Source organism: Primulina eburnea, chromosome 8 (assembly GCF_022965805.1).
Source record: "Primulina eburnea isolate SZY01 chromosome 8, ASM2296580v1, whole genome shotgun sequence".
Classification (NCBI taxonomy): domain Eukaryota; kingdom Viridiplantae; phylum Streptophyta; class Magnoliopsida; order Lamiales; family Gesneriaceae; genus Primulina; species Primulina eburnea.
Genome location: NC_133108.1, coordinates 41818347 through 41841289, shown reverse-complemented (window position 1 = coordinate 41841289; position 22943 = coordinate 41818347). Strand labels below are relative to the sequence as shown.

The 22943-nt window shown below is 33.3% G+C and overlaps 2 protein-coding genes across 5 annotated transcripts; both read right to left on the bottom strand.

Annotated features, from left to right (window-relative positions):
* Positions 1-5099: 5099 nt before the first annotated feature.
* On the bottom strand, positions 5100-8750 carry LOC140839889 (phosphatidylinositol:ceramide inositolphosphotransferase 2-like). The gene is made up of 12 exons (XM_073206874.1): positions 8309-8750; positions 8061-8150; positions 7144-7230; positions 6974-7042; positions 6812-6892; positions 6536-6607; positions 6334-6391; positions 6146-6248; positions 5846-5941; positions 5718-5764; positions 5489-5607; positions 5100-5395 (listed from the first exon to the last, which is right to left on the bottom strand). Exons 1-12 carry the CDS (start codon positions 8342-8344, stop codon positions 5315-5317), a joined length of 939 nt encoding a protein of 312 aa, XP_073062975.1. The 5' UTR covers positions 8345-8750; the 3' UTR covers positions 5100-5314.
* Positions 8751-17891: 9141 nt separating this feature from the next.
* LOC140839888 (uncharacterized) lies at positions 17892-20102 on the bottom strand. 4 transcript variants are annotated; one of them, XR_012119805.1, is made up of 5 exons: positions 19605-20100; positions 19217-19529; positions 18861-19131; positions 18657-18755; positions 17892-18576 (listed from the first exon to the last, which is right to left on the bottom strand). XR_012119805.1 is itself a non-coding variant. In XM_073206873.1 (5 exons), the coding sequence occupies exons 2-5, from the start codon at positions 19229-19231 to the stop codon at positions 18467-18469; spliced, it is 492 nt and encodes a 163-aa protein (XP_073062974.1). In that variant the 5' UTR covers positions 19232-19529; positions 19605-20102; the 3' UTR covers positions 17892-18466. The 4 variants fall into 4 exon arrangements, 2 of the variants coding, with proteins under 2 accessions (XP_073062974.1, XP_073062973.1); XR_012119806.1 differs by having other exon boundaries at positions 18657-18752; XM_073206873.1 differs by having other exon boundaries at positions 18657-18752; positions 19605-20102.
* Positions 20103-22943: the final 2841 nt, after the last annotated feature.

Sequence of the window (22943 nt, the reverse complement as noted above, 5' to 3'; positions counted from 1 at the left end):
ACCGAGGCTCAGCTGACACCGGTTTTTTTCTTAAATATATATTCAAAATAGCAAGTCTCAGAAATACAGATTTCAGAACTTCAAAACCAGTATATGTATTCATAATTATGAACATTTTATTGTCTTATATAACTTCAAACATTGTTTTATAGCGACGGAAATGTAAAACAAGATATACATCAAAATAACTTAATGTTTAACAAAGGCAGCAAATAAACAAAATCAAAAACTAAGAAGCAGCAGTTATTGAATCTTCTTCACCAGCCACGGAACTTGATCTGCTCATATTATTCGATCTCTTCTGAATTCTTATCTGAGAGAGATTTGTGGGGATGAGTGAAATAGTTGTTACTCCATAAATTGGATAAATATTCTCATCCTTTTAGATCATTTTGAACAGAAAACTTCTATGCATATATTCATAACAAAAACAACATATATTCGGAATAACATGTGTCGTTTTATGTATTAGACATATTATTAATTTCATTGTTAACTAATATCAGTGTTTTATATTTTAATCACATAAAGCGTGATGCAGAAATCAAGAATAACAGGAATCATGCATGTTCTGATTACATATTTTTACCATTAGTTCACAATTTTCAATGTTTTATAAATACAAATTTCAAAACTCTTACATTCATATATGCTGGTTGGTTTTAACACGATTATCAAGAGTTAATACAGAAAGCCTAATTACAAAAATTTGCTAAAATAATTTCGGTTGACACTTGGACATGATTTATTTTTTTGTTATTGTACTGCTGCTTGAAAATGCTACTGTATTACGACTTGAAAATGGCCTATCATAGCTCAGAATATTGCTTTTAAGTTTTGGGCGATTTGCTCAGAATTTGTATAACACCAATTAAAAAATACGTGTGCTATTTATAGGTAGAAATCTCACTGTTAGCATCCAATTAATAGTCATTATCTGACATGATACGTTGGATCAGAATCAGTAGCTGATATTGACATGATCTGTTGAATTTCAGATACTGAATTTTCGACTGTTGAAAATAGTCAGCTGCTAAAAAATGTAAGTTGCTGAAAAATAACCGACCGTTAGAACTTATCAACAACTGAAATTGTTACTACTTTTGAATTTTGTCTACCGAATTTACTATATGCTAAAATTATTTCTTCTGGTTCTCACATTAAAATTGATATTTTGTTTATTTTAAGTGGACACTCGCTCAAAGACCGCCATATATAGTTGTACACGCAACCACAATGAGCATTAAAAATGAAAATGTCTTATAATTACAATATAAATAAAAATATTAACTGTTGGGTGCAATAATTGTCTTTGTTTGGTAGAGCGATCGAACCATGGTGCTTGTGCTGCTGTGCGGTTTAAAAGATTTGAGTTGCACTATTACCACTAGCTATAGTTTTTGGTAAAGCGGTAAGCACTCGGTCCTACAATTGGTATCAGAGTCAAGGTCATGGGTTCGATTCCCATTGATTGCAAGGAGTGCAATTATTGGGAGGGAGATTGTTGGGTGCAATAATTGTCCTTGCTTGGTAGAGCGATCGAACCATGGTGCTTGTGCTGCTGTGCGGTTTAAAAGATTTGAGTTGCACCATTACCACTAGCTATAGCTTTTGGTAAAGCGGTAAGCACTCCGTCCTACATTAACAATAATAATTGATTTTCTAAAAAAATAAGATCAAATTTTAGCACATGGATAGCCGGCAAGAGAGAATAAGAATGGTTGGAATAAAGAAATAAACGATTATTTCTATAGAAGTCAAAGTCAAAATATCCTGTGACGTCGACCAAATCCTCAGTTATGCACACTTCTTTCATAAATTAATTATTATTTAATTTTTTACACGATTTGATAATTAATTATATGATTATACATAAGACTCGTTAATTGCTAAAAAAACCATATAATCATTTTTAATTTATGTCCTGTCTTTTTCTGGGTATTCTATTAGCAGATTACTTGGTTACGCTGTTCTTATTCATTAATCGAAGGAGACCAATTCCAAGCCAGTTTTTGCAACTAGCATCAAAATTGATACGATAAGTATATGATCACTAGTTTTGTTTTGGATGGTAATTCTTCTATTGTAAAATGTTATTTGAAGTATAAAATGAATTATTTGAGAAGGTTGGAACTTTAAACATGAATAAGTTGTTAAATTTTAATTTGATTCGCAGAAAAATATTAACGATATTTTCGTTAATATGTATATTTTGTATGAACGTATTTTTTTTTTTATCTGTATTTGTATTTAGCATTAAATTTGTTATCTCATGCTTGTAACAATAACTCTCATACCACCGATGACTTATATCTCATATAGTACAAAAAATTTATGTAGAAGATTATGTCTCAAATTCGAGACTCAATTATAATTATAACAATATTTCTTTTCATTGACTAAAAAAACAAAAAATAATAATAACTCCTATACCCATGATGAGCAAGCGTGAGGTCCATATAGTTCTCAAGGGATAGCTTGGATGGTAGGGTATGACTAGCATCTCCAAAGAAATTAGAGGTTCAATCTTCTCTGTCTTTGTCATCCCAATTTTGAGATTACAACACAGGGTTTGTCCAATGTATTATATCTAGTTAACGTGGTTTTCAGGTTACTGAGTTTACCCAAAACACAAAAAATAACAGCTACAAGTTTTCTAGATTAAAAAAATCGTGAGATCCGTTTAGGATTTACTATTTTTAAAAAATTGTCTTTTTCAAAACCAAAAAAGTTTATTTAATAAAAAAAAACAAAAAACAAATATTAGAAATACAAAACAAGAATAAAATAAAAGTTATCAAAAATTTTAAGCTATAATAAAAAAAACGTTACACTCAACTAAATGAAAAACAGAGAAAACTACTTTAAAATATTATTGTTTTACATAAAAAGTTACCATAGAAGAAAAGTGTATTCTAAATGCAAACAACAGGTGATCATGATGTGTTAGCCCTAATAAAGAATATTGTCTAAGAATATAATACTCGATAATTATGGGTGATTGAATAATTTGGTGAAATTGCAATCAACATGTGTTATTCATCTTTATTTGATACAAATTGATTGAAAAATATGTCAAACAATTATTTTTTTAAAAAAAATAAAAATAAAAATAAAAAAATTATATATTAAATTAGACTATCACTTAGGCGATGACTAGATAGTCTGAGTGTTTGATTATTTTGACAACCCTAATGATATCAACTTTCTAAAAATCGAGGTGGTGGACGATCACCCTACGTCCGTATAACGAACACCTTTCAGAGCACTTTGTATACCACATCCACAGGGAAATCAGTTATTTTGTTGGAATCTACAAGAGGCTAAAAACGCGGTTCAAATTGTTAGAATTTGGACTCGGTCTCAATTCCAAATTTAAATAGACGATTCTAGTACCATGAACGAGTCAAGAGTCTACTCCAACATTTTTTTTATTTTTAAACTTACGGATAATTTACAGTAATCGAAAAGAAATTGGATTTGGATTTCGACTTGACTATGATTTTGGATTATTCGTAGAAAATTTCCTTCATTTCTCATTTCTCTTTTCTCTTGTAGATCATCGATATTGACACCACTTGGGTTAATATTCTTAAAATAATTATTTTAACATTTCCAGAAGAAAAGATCTTACCACAAGAAATTTCATTGTTTGTAAAATTCATTAATTCTTATAATAATATATTATGAGTTTTTTGCGTTTTCACATAGGTGCTAAATGGTAATTGCCCAAATTTTTATACACATAACATGATAAAACATAGAGTGTGGCTCATATGAAACCGTTTAACGATCATAATCTGTGCAACATGTCAATCCTACTGATATTTACAATAAAAAGTAATACTCTTAACATAAAAAGTAATATTTTTTCATGGATGACTCAAATAAGATATCTTTCTCACAAATACGACCCGTGAAACCGACCCACACCAGTTTTTTTGTCTAAAACATATTAACATGAGAATTTGACACTTTTTGGATTGATTATATCTAAATTAAGTATAGGAGAGATTGTCGTGCATTGACGTGGTCTCGTTTTACAATCAAAATGGGCCAATCTAAGCCTCATATGAATTTGGACCAAATCAACTTCAGCTCAACCTATTATTAGACTTCGCAAATCATAAAACCTCGTACTTAACTTATTGGTGTGGGAAAGAACATTAATACACACAAAACATGTAATTTTATAACATGAAAGCTACAACACCTTAATTTACGTTTGCTTCATTTACTTTACGAACTTTAATTTGCTTATGGAAATGTACGCGTGACGCGTAATTAAATATAGTTCGAGACAAGGACACAGCATAAATTCAAGTAACCATTGTATTGCAGATAAAATGGAAATTCATGGGACCCAAACACAACAGAGTGTAGTATATTCCAAGTTTGGACATGGTCCTTGAAATTTTCGACAGAGAGGAAAAATTCAACAGATGGGAGCCTACTAGCACATGGAATTAGGCAATTTTTCTTCATCTCTAAATCAAGAAATGTATCCTTTCAAGGCTAGATATAGTGGGGGTTGGCCTCTGCAAGATATGTGATTCAATATTCAATTGGATATAAGATAAGGACATGTTTCCAATATTGAAAGGTTCTTGAGTAGCAAGGAAAATTTTCTCCTCTGTCAAGATTTAGGCAAGCATGTGTTTCCCCACAGATATATCCATTTCACCACCAAAAAACTATCCAAACATACAGGTATCGCGATCATGATAACTGGGAAGTAGATAAACGAAGCTCATTACGTTTTAGTGGCTGACAGTTCTTAGGGCAGACCAAAAGGAACGTTTGCTCATGAGCCTTGTAAACGAGCTTAAGAAATTCCAGCCGTTCGAACTTGTAATACCTCTACTCAGGACTGACCAAAAGAGCTGGGTGTATGGGCATTTATCCAACATAAAAAGAAAAATTCATGTTAAAATATATCTAATAGAAATCTAAATGTTTCCTCCCACCACAACCAAATACATTGAATTTCTAAATCCATCTGTATCGCCTTATATGATCTACCAGAAGAGATAAGATTGTTTTCTTGGTACCATTTAAAGATTCCCAGATATTTACAAGAATGCAAAATAGATTAAGGATGAAGATAAATAATGATTCAAGGAACAAGAAAATATGGAATTCCAAGATACACTATGGAATTTTTTTTATGACATACAAAAATTTGAAAGTAATCACCCGACTTCCATGATATTGAATACAATTGATGTATACTGATTGTGCGGAGAATCATGAAGTCAAATGACCAACAACAATGTATTAGTTTCAGCAACAGCACACGTGTTTAGTTTCTTCATCATAAACCATTGATAATTGCCTCAACATGTACAATATTTCCTTCTTCAATAATCTTGCCATTAATTTGAGTTCTTGACCTCTGAAGAGAAAACGAACAATTTTAAATGCAACTCGTTATTACAAATCAAATTCATCAAGCAGGTAAAAGAAAGGTAAAATATAATTTTGGTACCCAGTCAACAGAATCTCCAGTACTTCCATTCAAGAGTTTGTGATTAATCTCTTCCTTAGTCTTGCTATCCTTGCTCAATGGGAGCAAGAGCCCTGCGGCTCCAGAACGATCCGGAAGTTCTGTGGAAACAATTTTCAAGTTAAGGCTCAAGATTTAGCAAAAATGGGGTTCTGATAAGATAAATAAATTATGAAACAGATATGTGCTTTGAAGAAAAAGAAACACCAACCTGGCATTTTTTTGTCGATAAAGAACACGACTAGATTAACAGTGTACCTGGAACAAATTCAGGCGTTGACAATCTATTACATCATCATTTTGAATTTAAAGAAGGAACTTAAGTAAGCATATATTTACCATGCAACAACGATATCGACTGTATAATGTTTACGCGCTGCAATAATCAACAAGCTCTGGATTACGACGGTTAACCAAGCACACTGCTTCAGAAACCTGGAACACCGCACCAATAAACAAAAACTTTAGAGATCGTGGTTAAATGAGGGGCATTTCTGGGGTTTAAAAATAAATAAAATCCCTCCCTCTCATTATGGACCCTTTTTTCTTTATGTTACAAACAATGACCGCTTATCAAATATTTTATATATGTATCTGTTCTATTAAAAAGTATATCATGAGATAGCCTGTGATATTTACCTTCGAGTACCGTACTTATGATATGTCCGAACAAAGACTAGGGAGAATATCATGTGAGATGAAAATATCAAATCACCACAACCAAAAAGCACTCCGCTAGGAACTGCACAACCATAACTATTCCAATGAAGAAAAGGATTTTAAAAAATCTATTCAGAACAGCAGAAATAAATCACGGCAATTGTTACCCATTAATAGAACTTCCAAAATATTATCAGGACGAGGCAGCGTGGCAAATTTTGATCCCTAAATCATTCATAACAATTTTCAATAAATTATAATATATCCATTTATACATTGTGAAGGAAACATGAAACAATGGCAAACATCTTCAGCAGAAAGTGAAAGCTAGATATCCAATGTGAAAAAAATAATTCGGGCCATTTTTACCTCCCGACAATGATAGTTTGGACCGGGAAGTTGTGTAGAGTAGAAAGTTATGATTCGAAGAATTTGAGAAGCCTGCGACAAAGAAAATTAGCTACAAAATCATTATCATTGATTCTTCGGAGTGCTATAAACTAGACCGTAGTGTCCCACAGCCAAAGACACATTTTCTGAGATTTGACAATTGACAAGGTTCATTCATAGGTTGTTATAAAACAATGTAATTACAAACTTAGTGCACAAAGACTTTATTAAAAATCTGTCAAAACTTTCACTTACAATTAAGTATGCCAATACCCTGCACCATATTAAGACAGTGTAGATCTTCTTGCTTTTTGTAATGAAAGGATGGAAAGTCCACTGCAGGAAGCATCATGGATATTTAGTGCATTAGTCTTCCCAGAGACATTGAAAATACTGAAGCATAGAAGGAAAACTCACCAACACAAAAGAGAAAAAAACAAATGTAAATACAAATTCACTAATGTAAGCTCTGTCTTGCCCGAGCTCCTACAGTACAGGTAAATGAAACCACGAGTGAAAATCTCCAGAACTGACAAAATGGCAACAATTGTGTTAAGCACAGCATTAGAAGAATATTTTAAGCTTACTGGAAGAAGATAGAAGCCAACATCCTGAAGTATTGGTCCTGGTCGATGAAAGTAATGGACTCCTCGAGCTGCCAGCCCATGGATGTACTGGTAAAAGTCAACAAAGACAAAGATCATAAATTACAAACAGGAGAGCACATAGCATATTTCCATCCAAGGAAAACCTAATGACAATTAAAGATGCTAGAGAGAAGCAACCATCTTCCCGAAAAGACCAATTTAATGCCCAAAGAATGACAAATATCTTGTAAATATCACGTTTATAAAAACAAACTTCCCAAAAAACTTGAACCATTGGCCAAAATATTGGAAGAATAACAAGAAACTCGTACTAGTTCAGAGAAAAAACTTACTGCAAGTGGCAGGTTTGTCTTATACCTAGTCTCCCAGTAAATTTACAAATTCGCCATTTCAAAGCACGTATCTGATATTCATTTCTCCTACTAATCAGTTTATTGGAGTTTGCCTCTAAATAACCCAAAAAAGTTTAATTAAAAGGTAGCCACTAGAGGTAAAAAGTAATTTGAAACATGGGTTCTTCTTTGGCATCCATTTTTCAAACACGTTTGTTTCATCGATTCCATCTTCAAAACAAGGCTATTTCATGCTTTTGTTGACTTCTATCTAAAAAACTACAGAAGTAAGCTTGTATGCACTGACCATTGACCACCCAAAAGTTGTAGCCACAGATATCATAATAAAAATTTATATCATCTACACAATAGTTGTTGATTAAGTCGAGAATAGCTAAAAAATCAGAAAGGATTAAACATCAAGCTCTCAGGTTTTTACAATACATGTTGTCCATTAAAATCGGTGTCTTTCTCGGAATATGGCTCTGACTCTATCGCACTAGCTAATACCCAACACCAGAATCAAGCAGAGACTGATCCGTCGAAATTTAAAGAAGCACAAACCTGGCAGATGAGGCCCCCTAAAATGTACTTCCAATTTTCTGCAAGAAGCTTGATTTCTGTTGTGGTTTCGGCACAGATTCTCTTCCATAACTTCACATCAGAAAGACAAAAACACAAATCAATAAGACGAGTCGCTAAAACTAGCATGAAAATTAAAGTAAAAAAGGAGAAAAATGAAAATCAGAAATCATTCAACTGAAACAGAAAGAGCATATATTAACTAAAAGTGCAAGGAAAAAAGGCCCGACCTTTGAAGCCTCGCGACCTATGTAATAAAACGACATCTTCTCTGTGAGTATCAGACTTCAACAATGCCATACTACGTCAGAGAAAGACTCTTCTGGAAATCAGCTTCATCCCTCACAAAAATTCAATTTCTTTCAATATTCGATCAAGAATCCACCGAGAAAACCGAAAATTCCGCTCCGATATAAGAAACACACAAAACCCAGCTGCCAAATCGAGGATCTTTGAATATAACGGCCGATATATGCGAAAAGAAATTTCGAATGTTTGAAATCAAAATCACAACAGAAGAACCTTTTTCTCTCTCTCTTCAAACTGGGATACAGAGTTGTTCGTTTTTTTTCCTCTAGTTTTTCGCTCTGATATATATTTTATTGTGCTTTTGCTTCTCTCTCACACTCACTAAATTTGTACTAATTTTGTTTTGATTCGTCTCACATTGTCTGAATAAAAAAATAAACACGAGTTGAACACGGACAGTCAAAATAACCAGGGAGAGAGGTGGAAAGGTAAAGATTTATATATAAACTAAAATAAAAATTGGAAAGAAAATTTAATAGGGATTTAAACTGATAATCTTGTCACATGCAATATATATGTAGTACATAAATGTTTTAAATATAAAATAATTTTAAAAGACACATTTCTGTCAAAATTATATAAAAGACACATTTCTCAGTCGATCGATTGCTTCGGTATCACCAAATTTACGTTTCCAAATTTTAAAATACTTCGACATGTAAAATATAGTTATAATATAATGAATAGGTCTCTTGTTAGACGCTCACGAATCTTTATCTGTGAGACGGGTCAACCCTACTAATATTGACAATAAAAAGCAATGCTCTTACCATAAAAAGTAATATTTTTTCATGGATGATCCAAATAAGATCTTTCTCACAAAATACGATCCATGAAACCGTCTCACACAAGTTCTTGTTCAATATAATACTTTCTAAATTAAAATAATTCCAAAACAAATATTATAATATTTGAACAAGCATGGATCGGGACGCCATTTGGCCGAGGATTGTAAGCAAGCATGCCAGGGGGATCCAATAAATCCGGCCTATTACGTATGGCACTTTAATGAGATGTTAAAGTCGAATAAATTAACTATACATTATTATATCAAGAGAAGTGGTTTTTACCCATAATAACTCAAATGTCGTATTTACCATCACATCTCTTTTGTCAAACAGTCAAATAAATATTTATTGGTAAGATGAATCAATTATATTCATATTTATAATACTAAGTAATACTTTTTGATGTCATGTACCTAATTTTTTTGTCGTTTTCTCTATAAAAAAAAAATCAAATCGAGTTCGTTAAGTTTTCATGCCAAGACTATTTTGTGGTATGACAATTGGAATGAATGGAATGGAAATGGAATGGTATGCCTCATGCAAGTTTGTGAATATGCCCTGTCACGTTGTCATTAGGTAAGATTAAAAGGGTTAGTCAATCACGAGACAAACAACACTAACTTTTTATAATGTGCCACCATCTACGTCCACGTGCCCACTAGTTTAACTAATCTTCTTTAATCCCAATATTTCCTAATTAATGATACCCATAACCGACATTTGGAATCGTATGGTACCAATTGACAAATATTTGGATTAGAGAATTAAAGGTCGAGAATTTTAAAAAAGAATTGAGTTTATGACAAAAACTTGTCTGAAACTGTTTTACGGATCATATTATGTGAGATAGATCTCTTATTTGGGTCATCCATGAAAAAGTATTACTTTTTATGCTAAGAATATTACTTTTTATTGTGAATATAGGTAGGATTGACCCGTCTCACAGATAAAGATTAGTGAGACCGTATCACAAGAAACATACTCTGAGTTTATTTGGATAAATTTACTTTTTAATGAATTTTAGATTCTCAAATGTTAAGTTTAATTTATCCTTTGATTGATTGTACTGATATTTCAATTCAAATGCAATGCTGTGGATGATTTTGGAATTTAGATAATAAAATTATCCATCATTTCGAATTCAATTTTCATAATGACTCATTCTAGAAAACTTTAGCTTCATTTTATTTATATTTAATCTATAATATACTGATGTTTAGAGAATCGTTTGTTTCAATATGTGTATTCTATTTGGACAACTATTTTAAAAACGTTTTTTCGTTTTTTACAAATAAAAAAAAATTAAAATATGTGCTTGAACAAATCTTTTTTAAAAAATTGTTCGCTGCGTATATATTTGAATATTAGTTTAAATGTGTTTATTGATGTTTTAGAACTTTTAAAACATTTTAACCGTAAAAATATTATCATAAAATAGTTGTTCAAACGCGTGTTTATTCTTAAATCAATTTTTATATATTTTATAAATATTTGTCCAAACAAAATCACAATTTTGTTATGAAATCGATGGTTTTACGTTATACGTTTAACTGAGAAATAAATTTGAAAAGTTTGATTTTGATACGTAATTTCTCATATTCTTAACTTAGACTTTCATTATTGGCCTCAGTCGTCAGAACTCAGAACCAATTTGTATACCTTTCTACTCCAGATAAAAGTTTAATCCAACCACTAATATTACATTTATTTATATATCTAAACCCTTTCTTTTTTAATTAAAAATTATAGTAAAAACTGATAACGATAAATTAGTTAATTTATTAATTTATGTAACTGATATCACATCGTCTATTTCTAAAATATTTAAAAAGAAAAGAAAAGAAAGGAAAGGAAAAAAGAAACATGACATTCTGCTTTATATAAGAAAGGAAAGGAAAAAAAATTATATATATATATATATATATATATAGTATATATATATATATATCAATTTTAATTGGAATAATGTAATTTTTTTGTAAAAAGAAAAGAAAAAGTAAAAAGAAACATGACATTCTGCTTTCCCAAGGCAACCCATCTGGCAATTCACCATTAATGATGTACCTGGCTACTTTCCTTCTAGAAGGGTCGGGGTTGCCACGACTCCCTCGAAATTATTTATTTACAATTTTCATTTTACGTGCATATAATTTCATTCAAAGTCAAATTTTTAGTTATTTTATAAAAGAAATAATTATGTTTTTTTCAAAAATTAAATTTGAAGATGTAGTGTATTTCTTCTAACTTGACATGACAGAAGTATTCAGATTTTGACACCTTGTCCGACCTGAATTTTGCTTGAATCATTTCTAACATGTACGCGGTTCGGTCGATTATATCTCAACAGGCACTGCCTGAATCCATTCAAATTCCGACACGTGGCATTTTTATTCTTTTTTTTTTAAACAAAAAATAACCAAGAAAGATAAAATCGATACAATTAACTCTGAAGCCCAAACCATACCATGGTTAATTGACGTTGTTCCCTTAACTTTTATCGACGTTTTTCCTTGGTAGATATGAAGCTGATCTCCTTTTGTTCTTCTTCGCTTCTTCCATCGGACGCCGCCTCTTCCACCATGCGCCCCTAGCAACGCTTCACCGTGTGTCGCCTCTTCGTCGCCTGCGCCGCTAGTTGTTTTCCATGGCTTCCACCGTGCTCCGCCATTAGCAACGCTTCCATCGTGCTCCGCCGTTAGCAACGCTTCTTCCTCGCAACGCTTCCACCTTGCTGCAGGTACAAGGAAAACATTTGTAATTCTGATTGTGAAGCACATATTTTCTTTTAGTCGTTTCAGTTTTTGCCGGTCTTTGACTATATAGAAAATGAATACTGATGTCTTGAATGTATTTGCGCTTTATCTCTGCTACCGGATCCTTATAGGGTTGCGGTAATAAATATTCGGCGGCTGTGATCCAATTCAATTCTTTGATATTTGAAGATGATGAAGTTTGATAGGATTTCGACCTTGCGAAGACTTGTTATTTAAATTTACACAGGCCTTTGACTATATAGAAAAATGAATACTGATGTCTTGAATGTATTTGCCCTTTATCTCTGCTACCGGATCCTTATAGGGTTGCGGTAATAAATATTCTGCGGCTGTGATCCAATTCAATTCTTTGATATTTGAAGATGATGAAGTTTGATATATAACCAGTAAAGTAATACAACAGAGAACGAGTGAAGAATTCTAAATCTCGCACACTCCTTGTAAAAAAACTCACCTTTAAAGGAAGCTGATGTCCCAATTTTTAATCAATTGACCAACGTTGAAGAAGTGTGAACGGCGGAAGAAGAAACAGGAGAAAAGGGTAGTCTACAATTCCAAAATAGAAAGATGTATGCGGGAAGGGATTTTTTGAATTATTGGGTCAAACCCTAACCATAGTTATGACTTTTGTAATTTATATATCTTTCTTGGTTATTTTTTGTTTAAAAAAAAGGAATAAAAATGCCACGTGTCGGAATTTGAATGGATTCAGGCAGTGCCTGTGAATCAATCGAATTTACCCATGTACGCTGGATCCAATACTTTGGGAGAAGTGGCAAATTCGAATGTGTTGGGGAATTTAATTAATTTGGAGAGACGAAACCTAAACTTTCGGGAAAAATAAGAGACGCCCCTCCAATCACTCTGACATCCCATGTTGATATCCTAATCAATTGTAACGATATTGTCTGGCACACCAGGTGGCAGGGGAATATTTAGATGGAACTGGATGACTATGGATATATCACCACTTGTTACCCTCATGACTCAATTTTAACGGCTAAAATAATCTAACTTTTTACGTAATTTACGATAATATACGTTCATTGTCGAAGCATGCGTCAATATCATTTATGTTTCGAGAATATTTGCAATACCACCATGTTAATGTATATTTTGGTTCATATTTGAAGCAAGAGGAGATACATGCTATAAAATCCTCGTGTTGTTATTAATATGGCACTAACTAACTTTGGTACGCAATATTCCGTTACATTAATCAAAATAAACAACGCTTAAGACATGTTCGAACACTTGGATGGGTGGGGAGAAACTCTTTGGACCACTTCAACTGCACGAAGCAAGTGGCTTCGAATGCTTAATTATGTCACTTTTATTGATTATATATATACAATTTTAAGTGTCATTGTATATATCACGCGTAATTTGGACTGAAAATGAGATTGAGATTCGTGGTCCATGCCTCCATGGTATCTGATAATTGTCCTTTTGTTTATTTATTTTTTAACATTTCTCATGTATTCGTCTACAAGCAATTAGTATGACTCCACTTCACTATTTTACTTTGAAATAACAAGCTATGTTGGAATCAAATTTACTCGGAACAAGTTCAATAAAAAATTCTGTCTAGAGAGGCAAATAGATCCTTCAAGATTAATTTCTGAAACCCTACACTTGTAATAACTCTACATTCTCGATAAAATATGTAACGAAAGAAGCAAACTCATCGATCTTTGTTATAAAAGTGCTAAATTACATTGGCGTAGAAATGAACTCGTAAAAATAAAGCAGTAATCGAAACAAGTGTGTTGTTTATAATATGATTATAGTGCAAAATAAAGCAAAATCAAATGAGGCTCTAACATGTATAGTTTCTTTAAAACAAGTTCGCCTCTTCCGGTATGTGCTTCGAGGTTCCACCGGACGTCTGTTTCTCAAGATACGATGTGTAGACTAGCAGTAATGTCGCACAAATCATTATGCTAGCGAACAAAACAGTAACTAACTTTATCAGTTGACGAAGTAGGTGCAGAAACACAGTAAACAAGTAGTAGCAGAATGCTGAGATTGTAGGAGAAAGTGGATTTCGTTGTGCATTTTTCTGGCCTTAGATGGCAGATAAAGCACCAAAGGTTGGGCAGACGAAGCACCAAAAGTCAGGCCATGCGAAAAGTCTCGAGAGTATGTGAAAGGTCTCAACCGAAAAATAACAAAAGTTGGCATAGACTAGCTAGGTGATTTTTGTCTTGATTTCAAATTCCGAACATTCGACCCACCTAGGTCGCGCTCGTACGATTGCACACAAGTTAAAATCTTTTCAAATTCAAATCGAGCTCATGATTTGCAACCTCTCTGCGCCGACGTGAGCGAGAGAGAGCCTCTTGACAAACCATTGTTACACTTACATAAATCGTAACACAATATAAACTTATATATACCACTATATTTTTTCAATGTGGGACAAACCCATCTTTTCAAATTTCAATTCACTTACATAAAAAATCCATAAACCTCACAGCCCAATACATTTAATCCAACAATCTTTACTCATGCGAGTTTAAGAAAGTTAAAAGATTTGACTAGATACTCGATCGTTTTGTTCGGACAATTTGATTTCGTAACAGTTGAGTTCGTGCTATCCTTTGCGGCAGAGATAATAACTCTACCATGACATCTCATTCACCTTTGTACGTGGTTTTCAATGTATTAAATGCTGCGATTTTTATAGTCTTCATTTAATTGTCAGACAAATTATTTCAAAATAATTAATTTATCTGACTCATTGACTTCTAAAAGTTTAGCTGCATCGTTTTCGAATATAATAACTGTGTTCGAAATTATCAAACTTTCATTTAATGCTCTATTAAATGCATTACCAAATCTTCTGTGGATTAAGATGTTTCCATCTTCCAAGAATCTTTCCAAAGTGGTGGAATAAAAAGATCTTAAAAGTTTTTTGTTCTCAGTTTTGAAATTTGCAGTAGATTCAAACTCATCAAATAATTTTATTAAAAGGCAGATTTAAGACCTAAAAATTCAACTCACTGAATTAGCTCTTCCACAATTTTAATAGTACAAAAATTAAAGTCCGGTAAAAAAAATCCAATATTGGTGTTATTAATTCAAAATGGTCGTGGATTACGTTTGGATTTTCGAATAAAATACGAAAATATTTTTTTAACCTCTTCCATAGTCATACGGCCATTTCGGGAGTACACGAAAAGTAAAATTCGATGACATAGTCTCACGAGTTAATTTTGTGATATATGACTTCAACCCGACCCATGAAAAAATATTATATTTTGTTTTAGATATAAACCTAGTTAACCTGTGTTACGGATAAAGATATATGAGATCGTCCTATTCTCCAGAATGTTATATGAGTCCAAGAGCCATTTTTTTGCTTATAGAAAGAGACTTATTTTTGTTGAAGACGATGAAAAAAAATTATAAGAAAAGAGAAATTCTAAATTGATGTAATTAAATATATCTTAATCCGTTAAGAATATTTTTCCAAGAATATCTTAAGTCACTTTAAAGTTTATAGCAACAAAATTCAATTTTAACCAGTATACGAATATAATTAAATAAAAAATAAATTAATGATATACACCAACAGATATTTGTAATTAAAGATTTGTAAAATCAAAATGTTTTAGAATGGATTTGGGGATCTTACACACACGTAAACATATGTATTATAAGGTTCATCGTGAACAAAATACGACCCCGTGAGACCTTCTCACACAAGTTTTTGCCAAGATAATTATACGTAAAAGTTAATTTTCATATGATATAAAAAAAAGGTAATCTCTTTGATTTTTTATTTAGAAAAAAAATAGCAGTAGAAACTAAAGGGAGCAATCGAATCTACTTTAAACATGTTAAAAGTCACAAAATATAACATTTTACACACACACATTTCACATTGTGGTGTCCTATAACAGTATAATGGCGGGGTTTTCATTCTTGCAGTTTTGGGCCATGAAGTTGGATGCGTAGTTTTCGGGGGTCGGTTCGCTGAAAAAAGAAATGGCCAGGCCCTATTATTGAGCCGAAACTTAATTATATTGGTTTTGATGTGAAATTTATAGGCCAGAAAACATATATATGCATACCATGTCAAATTTCTTGTCTACTAATGTAGTGGACAGTCTGGAGAAAATAAGGCGGCTTATACGTTTAATTTAAAAGGATTTAATGCACCACACGATATCTATTTTTACGGATGAAAGTAAACATGGTTTGTCCAAATCATGGAACATGGACAGCACACAATCCCCATTCTTCCTCCATCCTCACCAGGTTCAAAATCGTAAAACCACCTCCTCTAGGGAAAAAAAAAATTTATGGAAAAAAAAAGAATTTAATATTTCGTCCTTGATCAATCCCCCTTCATTGAGTTTAGCCTCCACTCTCCCAAATTTGACCAGAAGTTTCTAATCTACAGTCGCATAATTCTACTTGAAACACAAACACGAAGGAAGGCAAACGATTTTTATGCAATCGACGAATAGTTTCACACGTAAACTAAACAAAATCTTGATCGTCGAGACAGCTATAACAACCTGTACATAGGAATTAGGGCATCAAAACATAATTAAGATGAATACTACATTAAACTTTTCATGTTTTTTCTTACAAGTTAGACTTGATTGAATCGTGTAAATGATAATGGCGAGATGTTACGTTCAGGTGAAGCAAAGCAACATGGCACGGGCTTTCATCATGCCCTACACCCTCCAAAGTCCAACTTATCAAACCTTGCAGACTAAGGCAATCTCGTTAAATAAATTCATTTGCACTCTAAAATAAAATTAAATATTCATCTTACATATAATGTTAAATATTCGCCTTTAAATACATTTTTGTTCTCAAACATATAATAAAACGCTCTAAATACACTAAATCAACTAAAAATATCAAGTCTAGCAACCATTTCATGAAAACTCAATAAATTTCTTACTCGAGTCATTTAAAGATAATATCTTGGAGCACAAAAGTCGTGAGGTGCCAGGTAAATTCACTATAGTGAGGAGCTTTTTTAAAAAATAATGATGTGTGGGGGCAATAGTCTTTGAAATTTGATAGGAATAATAAAAATAAGCAAAGCCATTATTTGTTCCACGTATTGACAGGTCATGAAACCCAATCGACTGAAATCCTTTCCCTCGAAGCAAGTGCATATGTTACATAGCCACTCTACTCTACCAGTCAGCCGGTTTGAAAGTTCCTAAAATATATAACTTTAATTACATTAACGGATACACAATGTCCTTATATTCCATTTGGATAAGTTGTATTTCACGTTCATGTATTTCAAATGTAATTTAATGTATATTTGTAGTTTCAGATGAATAATACCATAAAATTAAAATTCACTTCGTTACATGTTTACATAATGTTTCATTTTAATTAAAATGGATTTCACTCCTAATAATCGTGACATTTGAAATGTATTCTACTTTGTTTAACTAACATGTAAATAAATAAAATATTGATTTAATATTATTTCATTGTTAACTATACAACTATAATCAAAATTCAAATTCATTCATCCAAATGTAACCTGATAATGGATTTCAAAATCATGAATTTCAAATTCAATCGTCCAAATGTAACCTGATCATGGATTTCAAATTCATCCATTGAACACTTACTATAAGAATTTGACAATGGATATAAACGACTTCATTTTTCAGAAAACTGAAATCCATTACCTTTCTCAGACCAGATACATATTATATTAGATTTACCCAACTGGAGCATAACGGAAGGCGACCGAACGAAGCAGGCCCCCAAAAGATTTGCCGAAACGAACAAATAAAGGAAAATAAAGGAGACACCATGGTCAAAAGACAGCACCACGGAATGTGCAGAGCAAGTGCTTTTGCCGTTCCCCATGTAATCCACTATTTAAACACAATCATCCGTAAACTAGTCGATTAAATACCAATAAATGTGTACTTGAAGAGAGCATTAAACTGGAAACCAGCACTGAACCTTCACTTTATTGATAATAAGATAGATATTCATTACAAACCAAATGTAGTTCACACAACTGCATACAAATTAAAAACGAACAGGTTGGAGCATCAACCAAAAACAGAACCCAACTCGCTGGTTAAGCCCACCTACTGGGCGGGAATGCTACTATGATACCTACCATCTAAACAAGCTTAAAATACTATATAATATATATATATATATATATATAACCCTATTTTCCCTATATAAGATTATTATATAATAAAATAATATATAAGCCTTCGAAAATTTCCAACTGGGAAGAGGAACTGTGATCAACCACTTTCTTGAACCTCCAGCCAAAAAGAGCGAGTAGGGCCTCCCTCCCTTTCAAAGTGAAGATTTTCAAGGAATATTTATTCTTTCTGAATATAATCTTAATTATTACTATTATTATAACATACTTAATTGCTGGTTAATTCTAACATACCATCCCCTAATCACTTGCCAGCAAAAAACTTAATCCTAAATGAACCAAAAGAATTCCTCGACATTTTCCCACCATTCAGCACGACCATATTCGAGTTTGTTAGTAAGTCCATTCCTGAGGAAGCCAGAGTTCTTGATTCATCACTGACCGTGCGCCAAAATCTTTCTGTTGAGCAATTCTGATGTTAGAAACAGGCTTCAAAGTGGCATCTACGAGAAATAAGAACTCATTCAGATATTCACATTCCACTCAGGTTAAATGAAATGGCCAATTACTGCTCAAATTTTACCATATTGAGGCTTGATATTTGAAATGCCTCTGAACTGGGCTTGCGCCGGAATTTCCATAGATTCAAGATTCAAATTCAGAGCATGGAACACTCTCTCTACTGTAAATTCACAAACAGTCGAAAGACTTTAATCAGCACAAACGAACAGATATTAGAAACCAACTAATCACACATATGGATACTTTTGTGCAAGCAGCAAGTAACCTGGTTTCTTGCGAGTTTCAAGGGGAGTGGTGGTTTCATATCTTCGGGGCAAAAAGACTCCAGTTCCGGTTCTTCCCTTCTTGGCTTCGTTTTCCCCAAGATAAACAGACCTCATCCCTGAACGTGGTACAAGCGGCGGTTGCTGGTGAGACTGTTGTAAAGTAGGCCAAGCAGCGGCGGATAGCCCGTTTCTTCTTTCCCCTAAATTCCTTCCATTCTGAAACTGGTTTCCTAGTTTCTCTTGTCCCAAAATCCCATTCATCTTCTGAAACTGAACAACGCCATCTCAGTTATAAAAAAATTAGAGATCTAAAATGGGAAACAAGGATGTAGAGTTAAAACAGAGTTATACTAACATTGGCTGCATGCATATGCTGCGGGGAGATTTGGACATGTGTTTTATGATTCGAGCAAATTCCAGACACTGATGCTAGGGTTCGTCTGGGGAACAGAAAAAGTGCTGTGTTTGGTTGAATAAAACGCTTTCGCCTCTTGACTCGCCCGCATCCTCGCAACCTCCCCGGCAGCAGCGTACAGCAAATCGCAAACGGCAGGTATTTTAACTTCCGTCGGCGAAGGGAATTGAGAAATGCTCTTGGGACTTCCTCGACAGGAACCTGGTTTATACCCGCAAAGAGTTGACTGCGGTGAACCAGATAACTTCAATCCCTGAAAAGAAATGAAACCAAATAACTCCAGATTTCTTCAATAATGAAAGGTAAAGTAGAAAGAATCAATCTTTACCTGTTCCAGGTACTCAGACAAGATATTGGAGTCTTTTAGAGTAGAATAAGCTATCTTCCGAGTAAGAAAGGCAATGAAATCATCTTCGTCGCTCTCGGTTTCCGATGAACCCATGAATGACTCAACAGGCGAACTCAGATCCGAGCTAAATCCGGAAGAACACCGGAACCCATGTGAAAAATCATCACCCGGTTGCGTTCTGAAGCGGTCAGCTCTGAAATCAGCGAGCAGTTCATCGCCAGTCAGGAACCCCGACGGCAGCCAGAACTCCCCATCATCCAACTGTTTCGCCATAGCAAAGAACCTGTTACTTCTTCAAGAAAGGGAAAACCAGAGACGGAAATTATATATGGCGGGAAGCGGAATAGGGAGAGAATTACGGGATCTTGCTTCCCCCAGAAGAATCACTGATTACTTTATAGCACCACTAAAATGGTGGCGTAATTATCAGGGGCCCAGCAGAGAGCGAGAGAGTGGCGGATGTGGGGGAATGGGGAGTCGAAGAGTGGGTTTTATATAGTGTACAATCTACAGTACACTGGGTGGCACTCGCAGAAACCCTAGAGATTTCGTATCACAGGCGCGTCGGTCGGAGGTGGACAACACTCTCGTGGAATAGTGGGAAACTCTTTTGGGAAAAAAAAAAGCTGTAAAGAGCCTGTAGCCAGGTAAGAAGGCGAGTGGGGTCCAAAACCTGACAATGCTCACTCGCTTCTCATGTAAGCCAGTGGAATTTAGTTCACCTCTTTTCTTTGACGCTTATATTTATTCTAACTATATATTATATTTTTCAGTCAGATTATAGTTTTTTATATTTAATGTTTAATACTTTGTCAAAAAATATTTAATATTTTATTATCATATAAAAAAATATAATCTCTCCCGAACCCTCCAAAATACGTTTTTTTTTTGCATCCGTCCCTTGGCCGGGACACGAGTTCTGGTTCAAGTCCGATTTCTATGCATGGGACCGACCAAAACTCGGTGGTTTTGGAACTATTCCAATTATTGTCTATTGCTATTTTTCCAAAAAAAAATAAAAAATAGATAGGTTAAAGTTATTTCCTGGAAGCGGTCCGGTTCGGATCCTTAGTGATCTCAGCCAGCTCGGATTATAGTTTCCAAAAATCAATTTCAACCGAAAATAACGGGGCGATTCTAGTATTAATGATCTATTTAAGCATGCGTACAGCCTATACATGTAAACGAGTCGATTGGAGTCGAATAATATCAGATTCGAGCTCGACTCGTTTGAAAATTATTGAGCTTGCGAATAGTTCGAGTTCAGTTCGTTGATAACTCGTTTATCATGTTTAACGAGTCTGGCTTAAGATTAGCTCGTTAAGGAAACTCGTTTTAGAGCTCGTTGAGTATTTATAGCCCAAAAACCAACTAATATATGAAAATTTAAGGGATATGATTATCATTTTATATGATTTAAATAGCTTACATTTTATTAAAAGAGCAACGTGAGACAAAAAACTCATGGCACAACAAACTAGCCAAAAAAACTAGTCAGGCTCGAGCTCGAGAACAAGGTCGTGAGTTTACGGTTGAACAACCTTAATCTCGAGCTTTACTCGAGAAGTTTAACTACAAGGAACCACAGACTTGAGATTTTTGTATTCAAAAGATACCAATCAAAGTATAATTGATTATGGTTATGCTTGGTACGTATATGATCCACACAAGACACGTCCCAAACCGGATATATATTTACTCGTGGAGGCACTACAATTTCTTGGCATCTACAGAAACAAACACTCGTAATAACTTCATCGAAATCATGCCGAGATTATTGCACTACATAAAGCAAGCCGTGAATGTGTGTGGCTAAAATCAATGACCGAACATATCCAAATCTCACGCGGATTATCATTCGACAAGAAGCCGGTGACACTATATGAAGATAATGTTGTATGTGTTACTCAGATGAAATAAGGATACATAACAAGCGACAGAACTAAACATATTCCCCCTAAGTTCTTCGCATTCACCCAAGAGCTTAAGAATAATAAAGATATTGATATTTGTCTAATTCAATCAATTGAAAACTCATCAGATCTCTTCACAAAGACATTTCATACGACAATATTCAGAAAACATATATATAATATTGGGACGTGCAATCTACGAAATTTGTGAAAAATCGTTCGTGTTAACATGAGGGGGAGTTCACGTGACCACACTTTTTTTCCCTTACTATAGTTTTTATTACAATGAGTTTTTCCTAGTAAGGTTTTTAACGAGTCTGTATAAAAACACGTAATGAAAACAATCATTGTATCATGATCATCATCATAAGGGAGAGTGTTGAAAATAAGAGCTGAAATTATTGAATGTTGAAAATAAGAATTGTAAATATGAAAAATTAGTGTGTGATGACATATGTAATTATGTATTTATTTTTGGATTATTTCCAAAGAAATTTTATAAATATGTCTCCCAATTCGTGAAGAAAACACACGATTGAGTAGACAAAATTTTATAAAATGTGTAGTTTAATATATTTTATGAGTTTGAAATTTTTACTTTTTACTGTAACTTTTTAACAGTTTTTTCATTTTCATTCGCGGTATGAACTCCTAGTTTCATACATTGTATAAGCACAAAATATCTGTGCGGCACACAAATATTTAAACATTGATTTGATTTATGGAAAATATGATAAATTGAAAATAATGAAGATATATACTATTTTATAACTCCAAAATCGTAAAATGTGAGCCAAAAGGGCTGAGTTGTACTATATATATAATAGATATTTTTTCGAATAACAAAAAATTTGCCGCTAGCATGTTCACGATGGTATGATATTGTTATCTTTGAGACTAATCTATCATGACTTTGATTTTGGACATTATCCAAAAGATCTTGTATCAATGGAGATATCATTTAATTTTATTACCTCGTAATCTTCCTCTTGATCTTTCAATTTGAGACTGTGGTTGCATTCCCGACACAGAATAAATAATTAAATCATTTTTTTATTATTAATGATAATATATATCTAGATATTATATATATTATGTAAACTTTATATATCTAGTAATAAATAATATAAAATTTAAAAGTGGCATGGATTAAACAGATAAAATAGAAACGAAGCCGTGGGAGAACGTGTTGGTCCCTTTTCTGACTGAAGAAGTAGTGGAAGAATCACAAAGCACAATTCTGTAGTCGGTCGTCCCAAAATGACGCTTTGCCTTTAAGCAATAGCAATTAGTGGGAATTGGCAAGTACATCTTTTCGGTCCAGGTTTTAATAATTTTAAGGTCTATGATTTAAATTCATTGATTTGAACTAATTTAAATTGATAATTTCACAATTTATCATATA

Coding starts and splice junctions, on each gene's coding strand:
- LOC140839888 (XM_073206872.1), bottom strand. Junction 18,756..18,860: donor TGAAACTCGCAAGAAACCAG/GTTACTTGCTGC, acceptor GTGAATTTACAG/TAGAGAGAGTGTTCCATGCT. Junction 18,577..18,656: donor AAATATCAAGCCTCAATATG/GTAAAATTTGAG, acceptor TATTTCTCGTAG/ATGCCACTTTGAAGCCTGTT.
- LOC140839889 (XM_073206874.1), bottom strand. CDS start 8,344: ATGTCGTTTTATTACATAGGTCGCGAGGCTTCAAAG. Junction 8,151..8,308: donor TAGGTCGCGAGGCTTCAAAG/GTCGGGCCTTTT, acceptor TCTGATGTGAAG/TTATGGAAGAGAATCTGTGC. Junction 6,608..6,811: donor GGGTATTGGCATACTTAATT/GTAAGTGAAAGT, acceptor TCTTTGTCGCAG/GCTTCTCAAATTCTTCGAAT.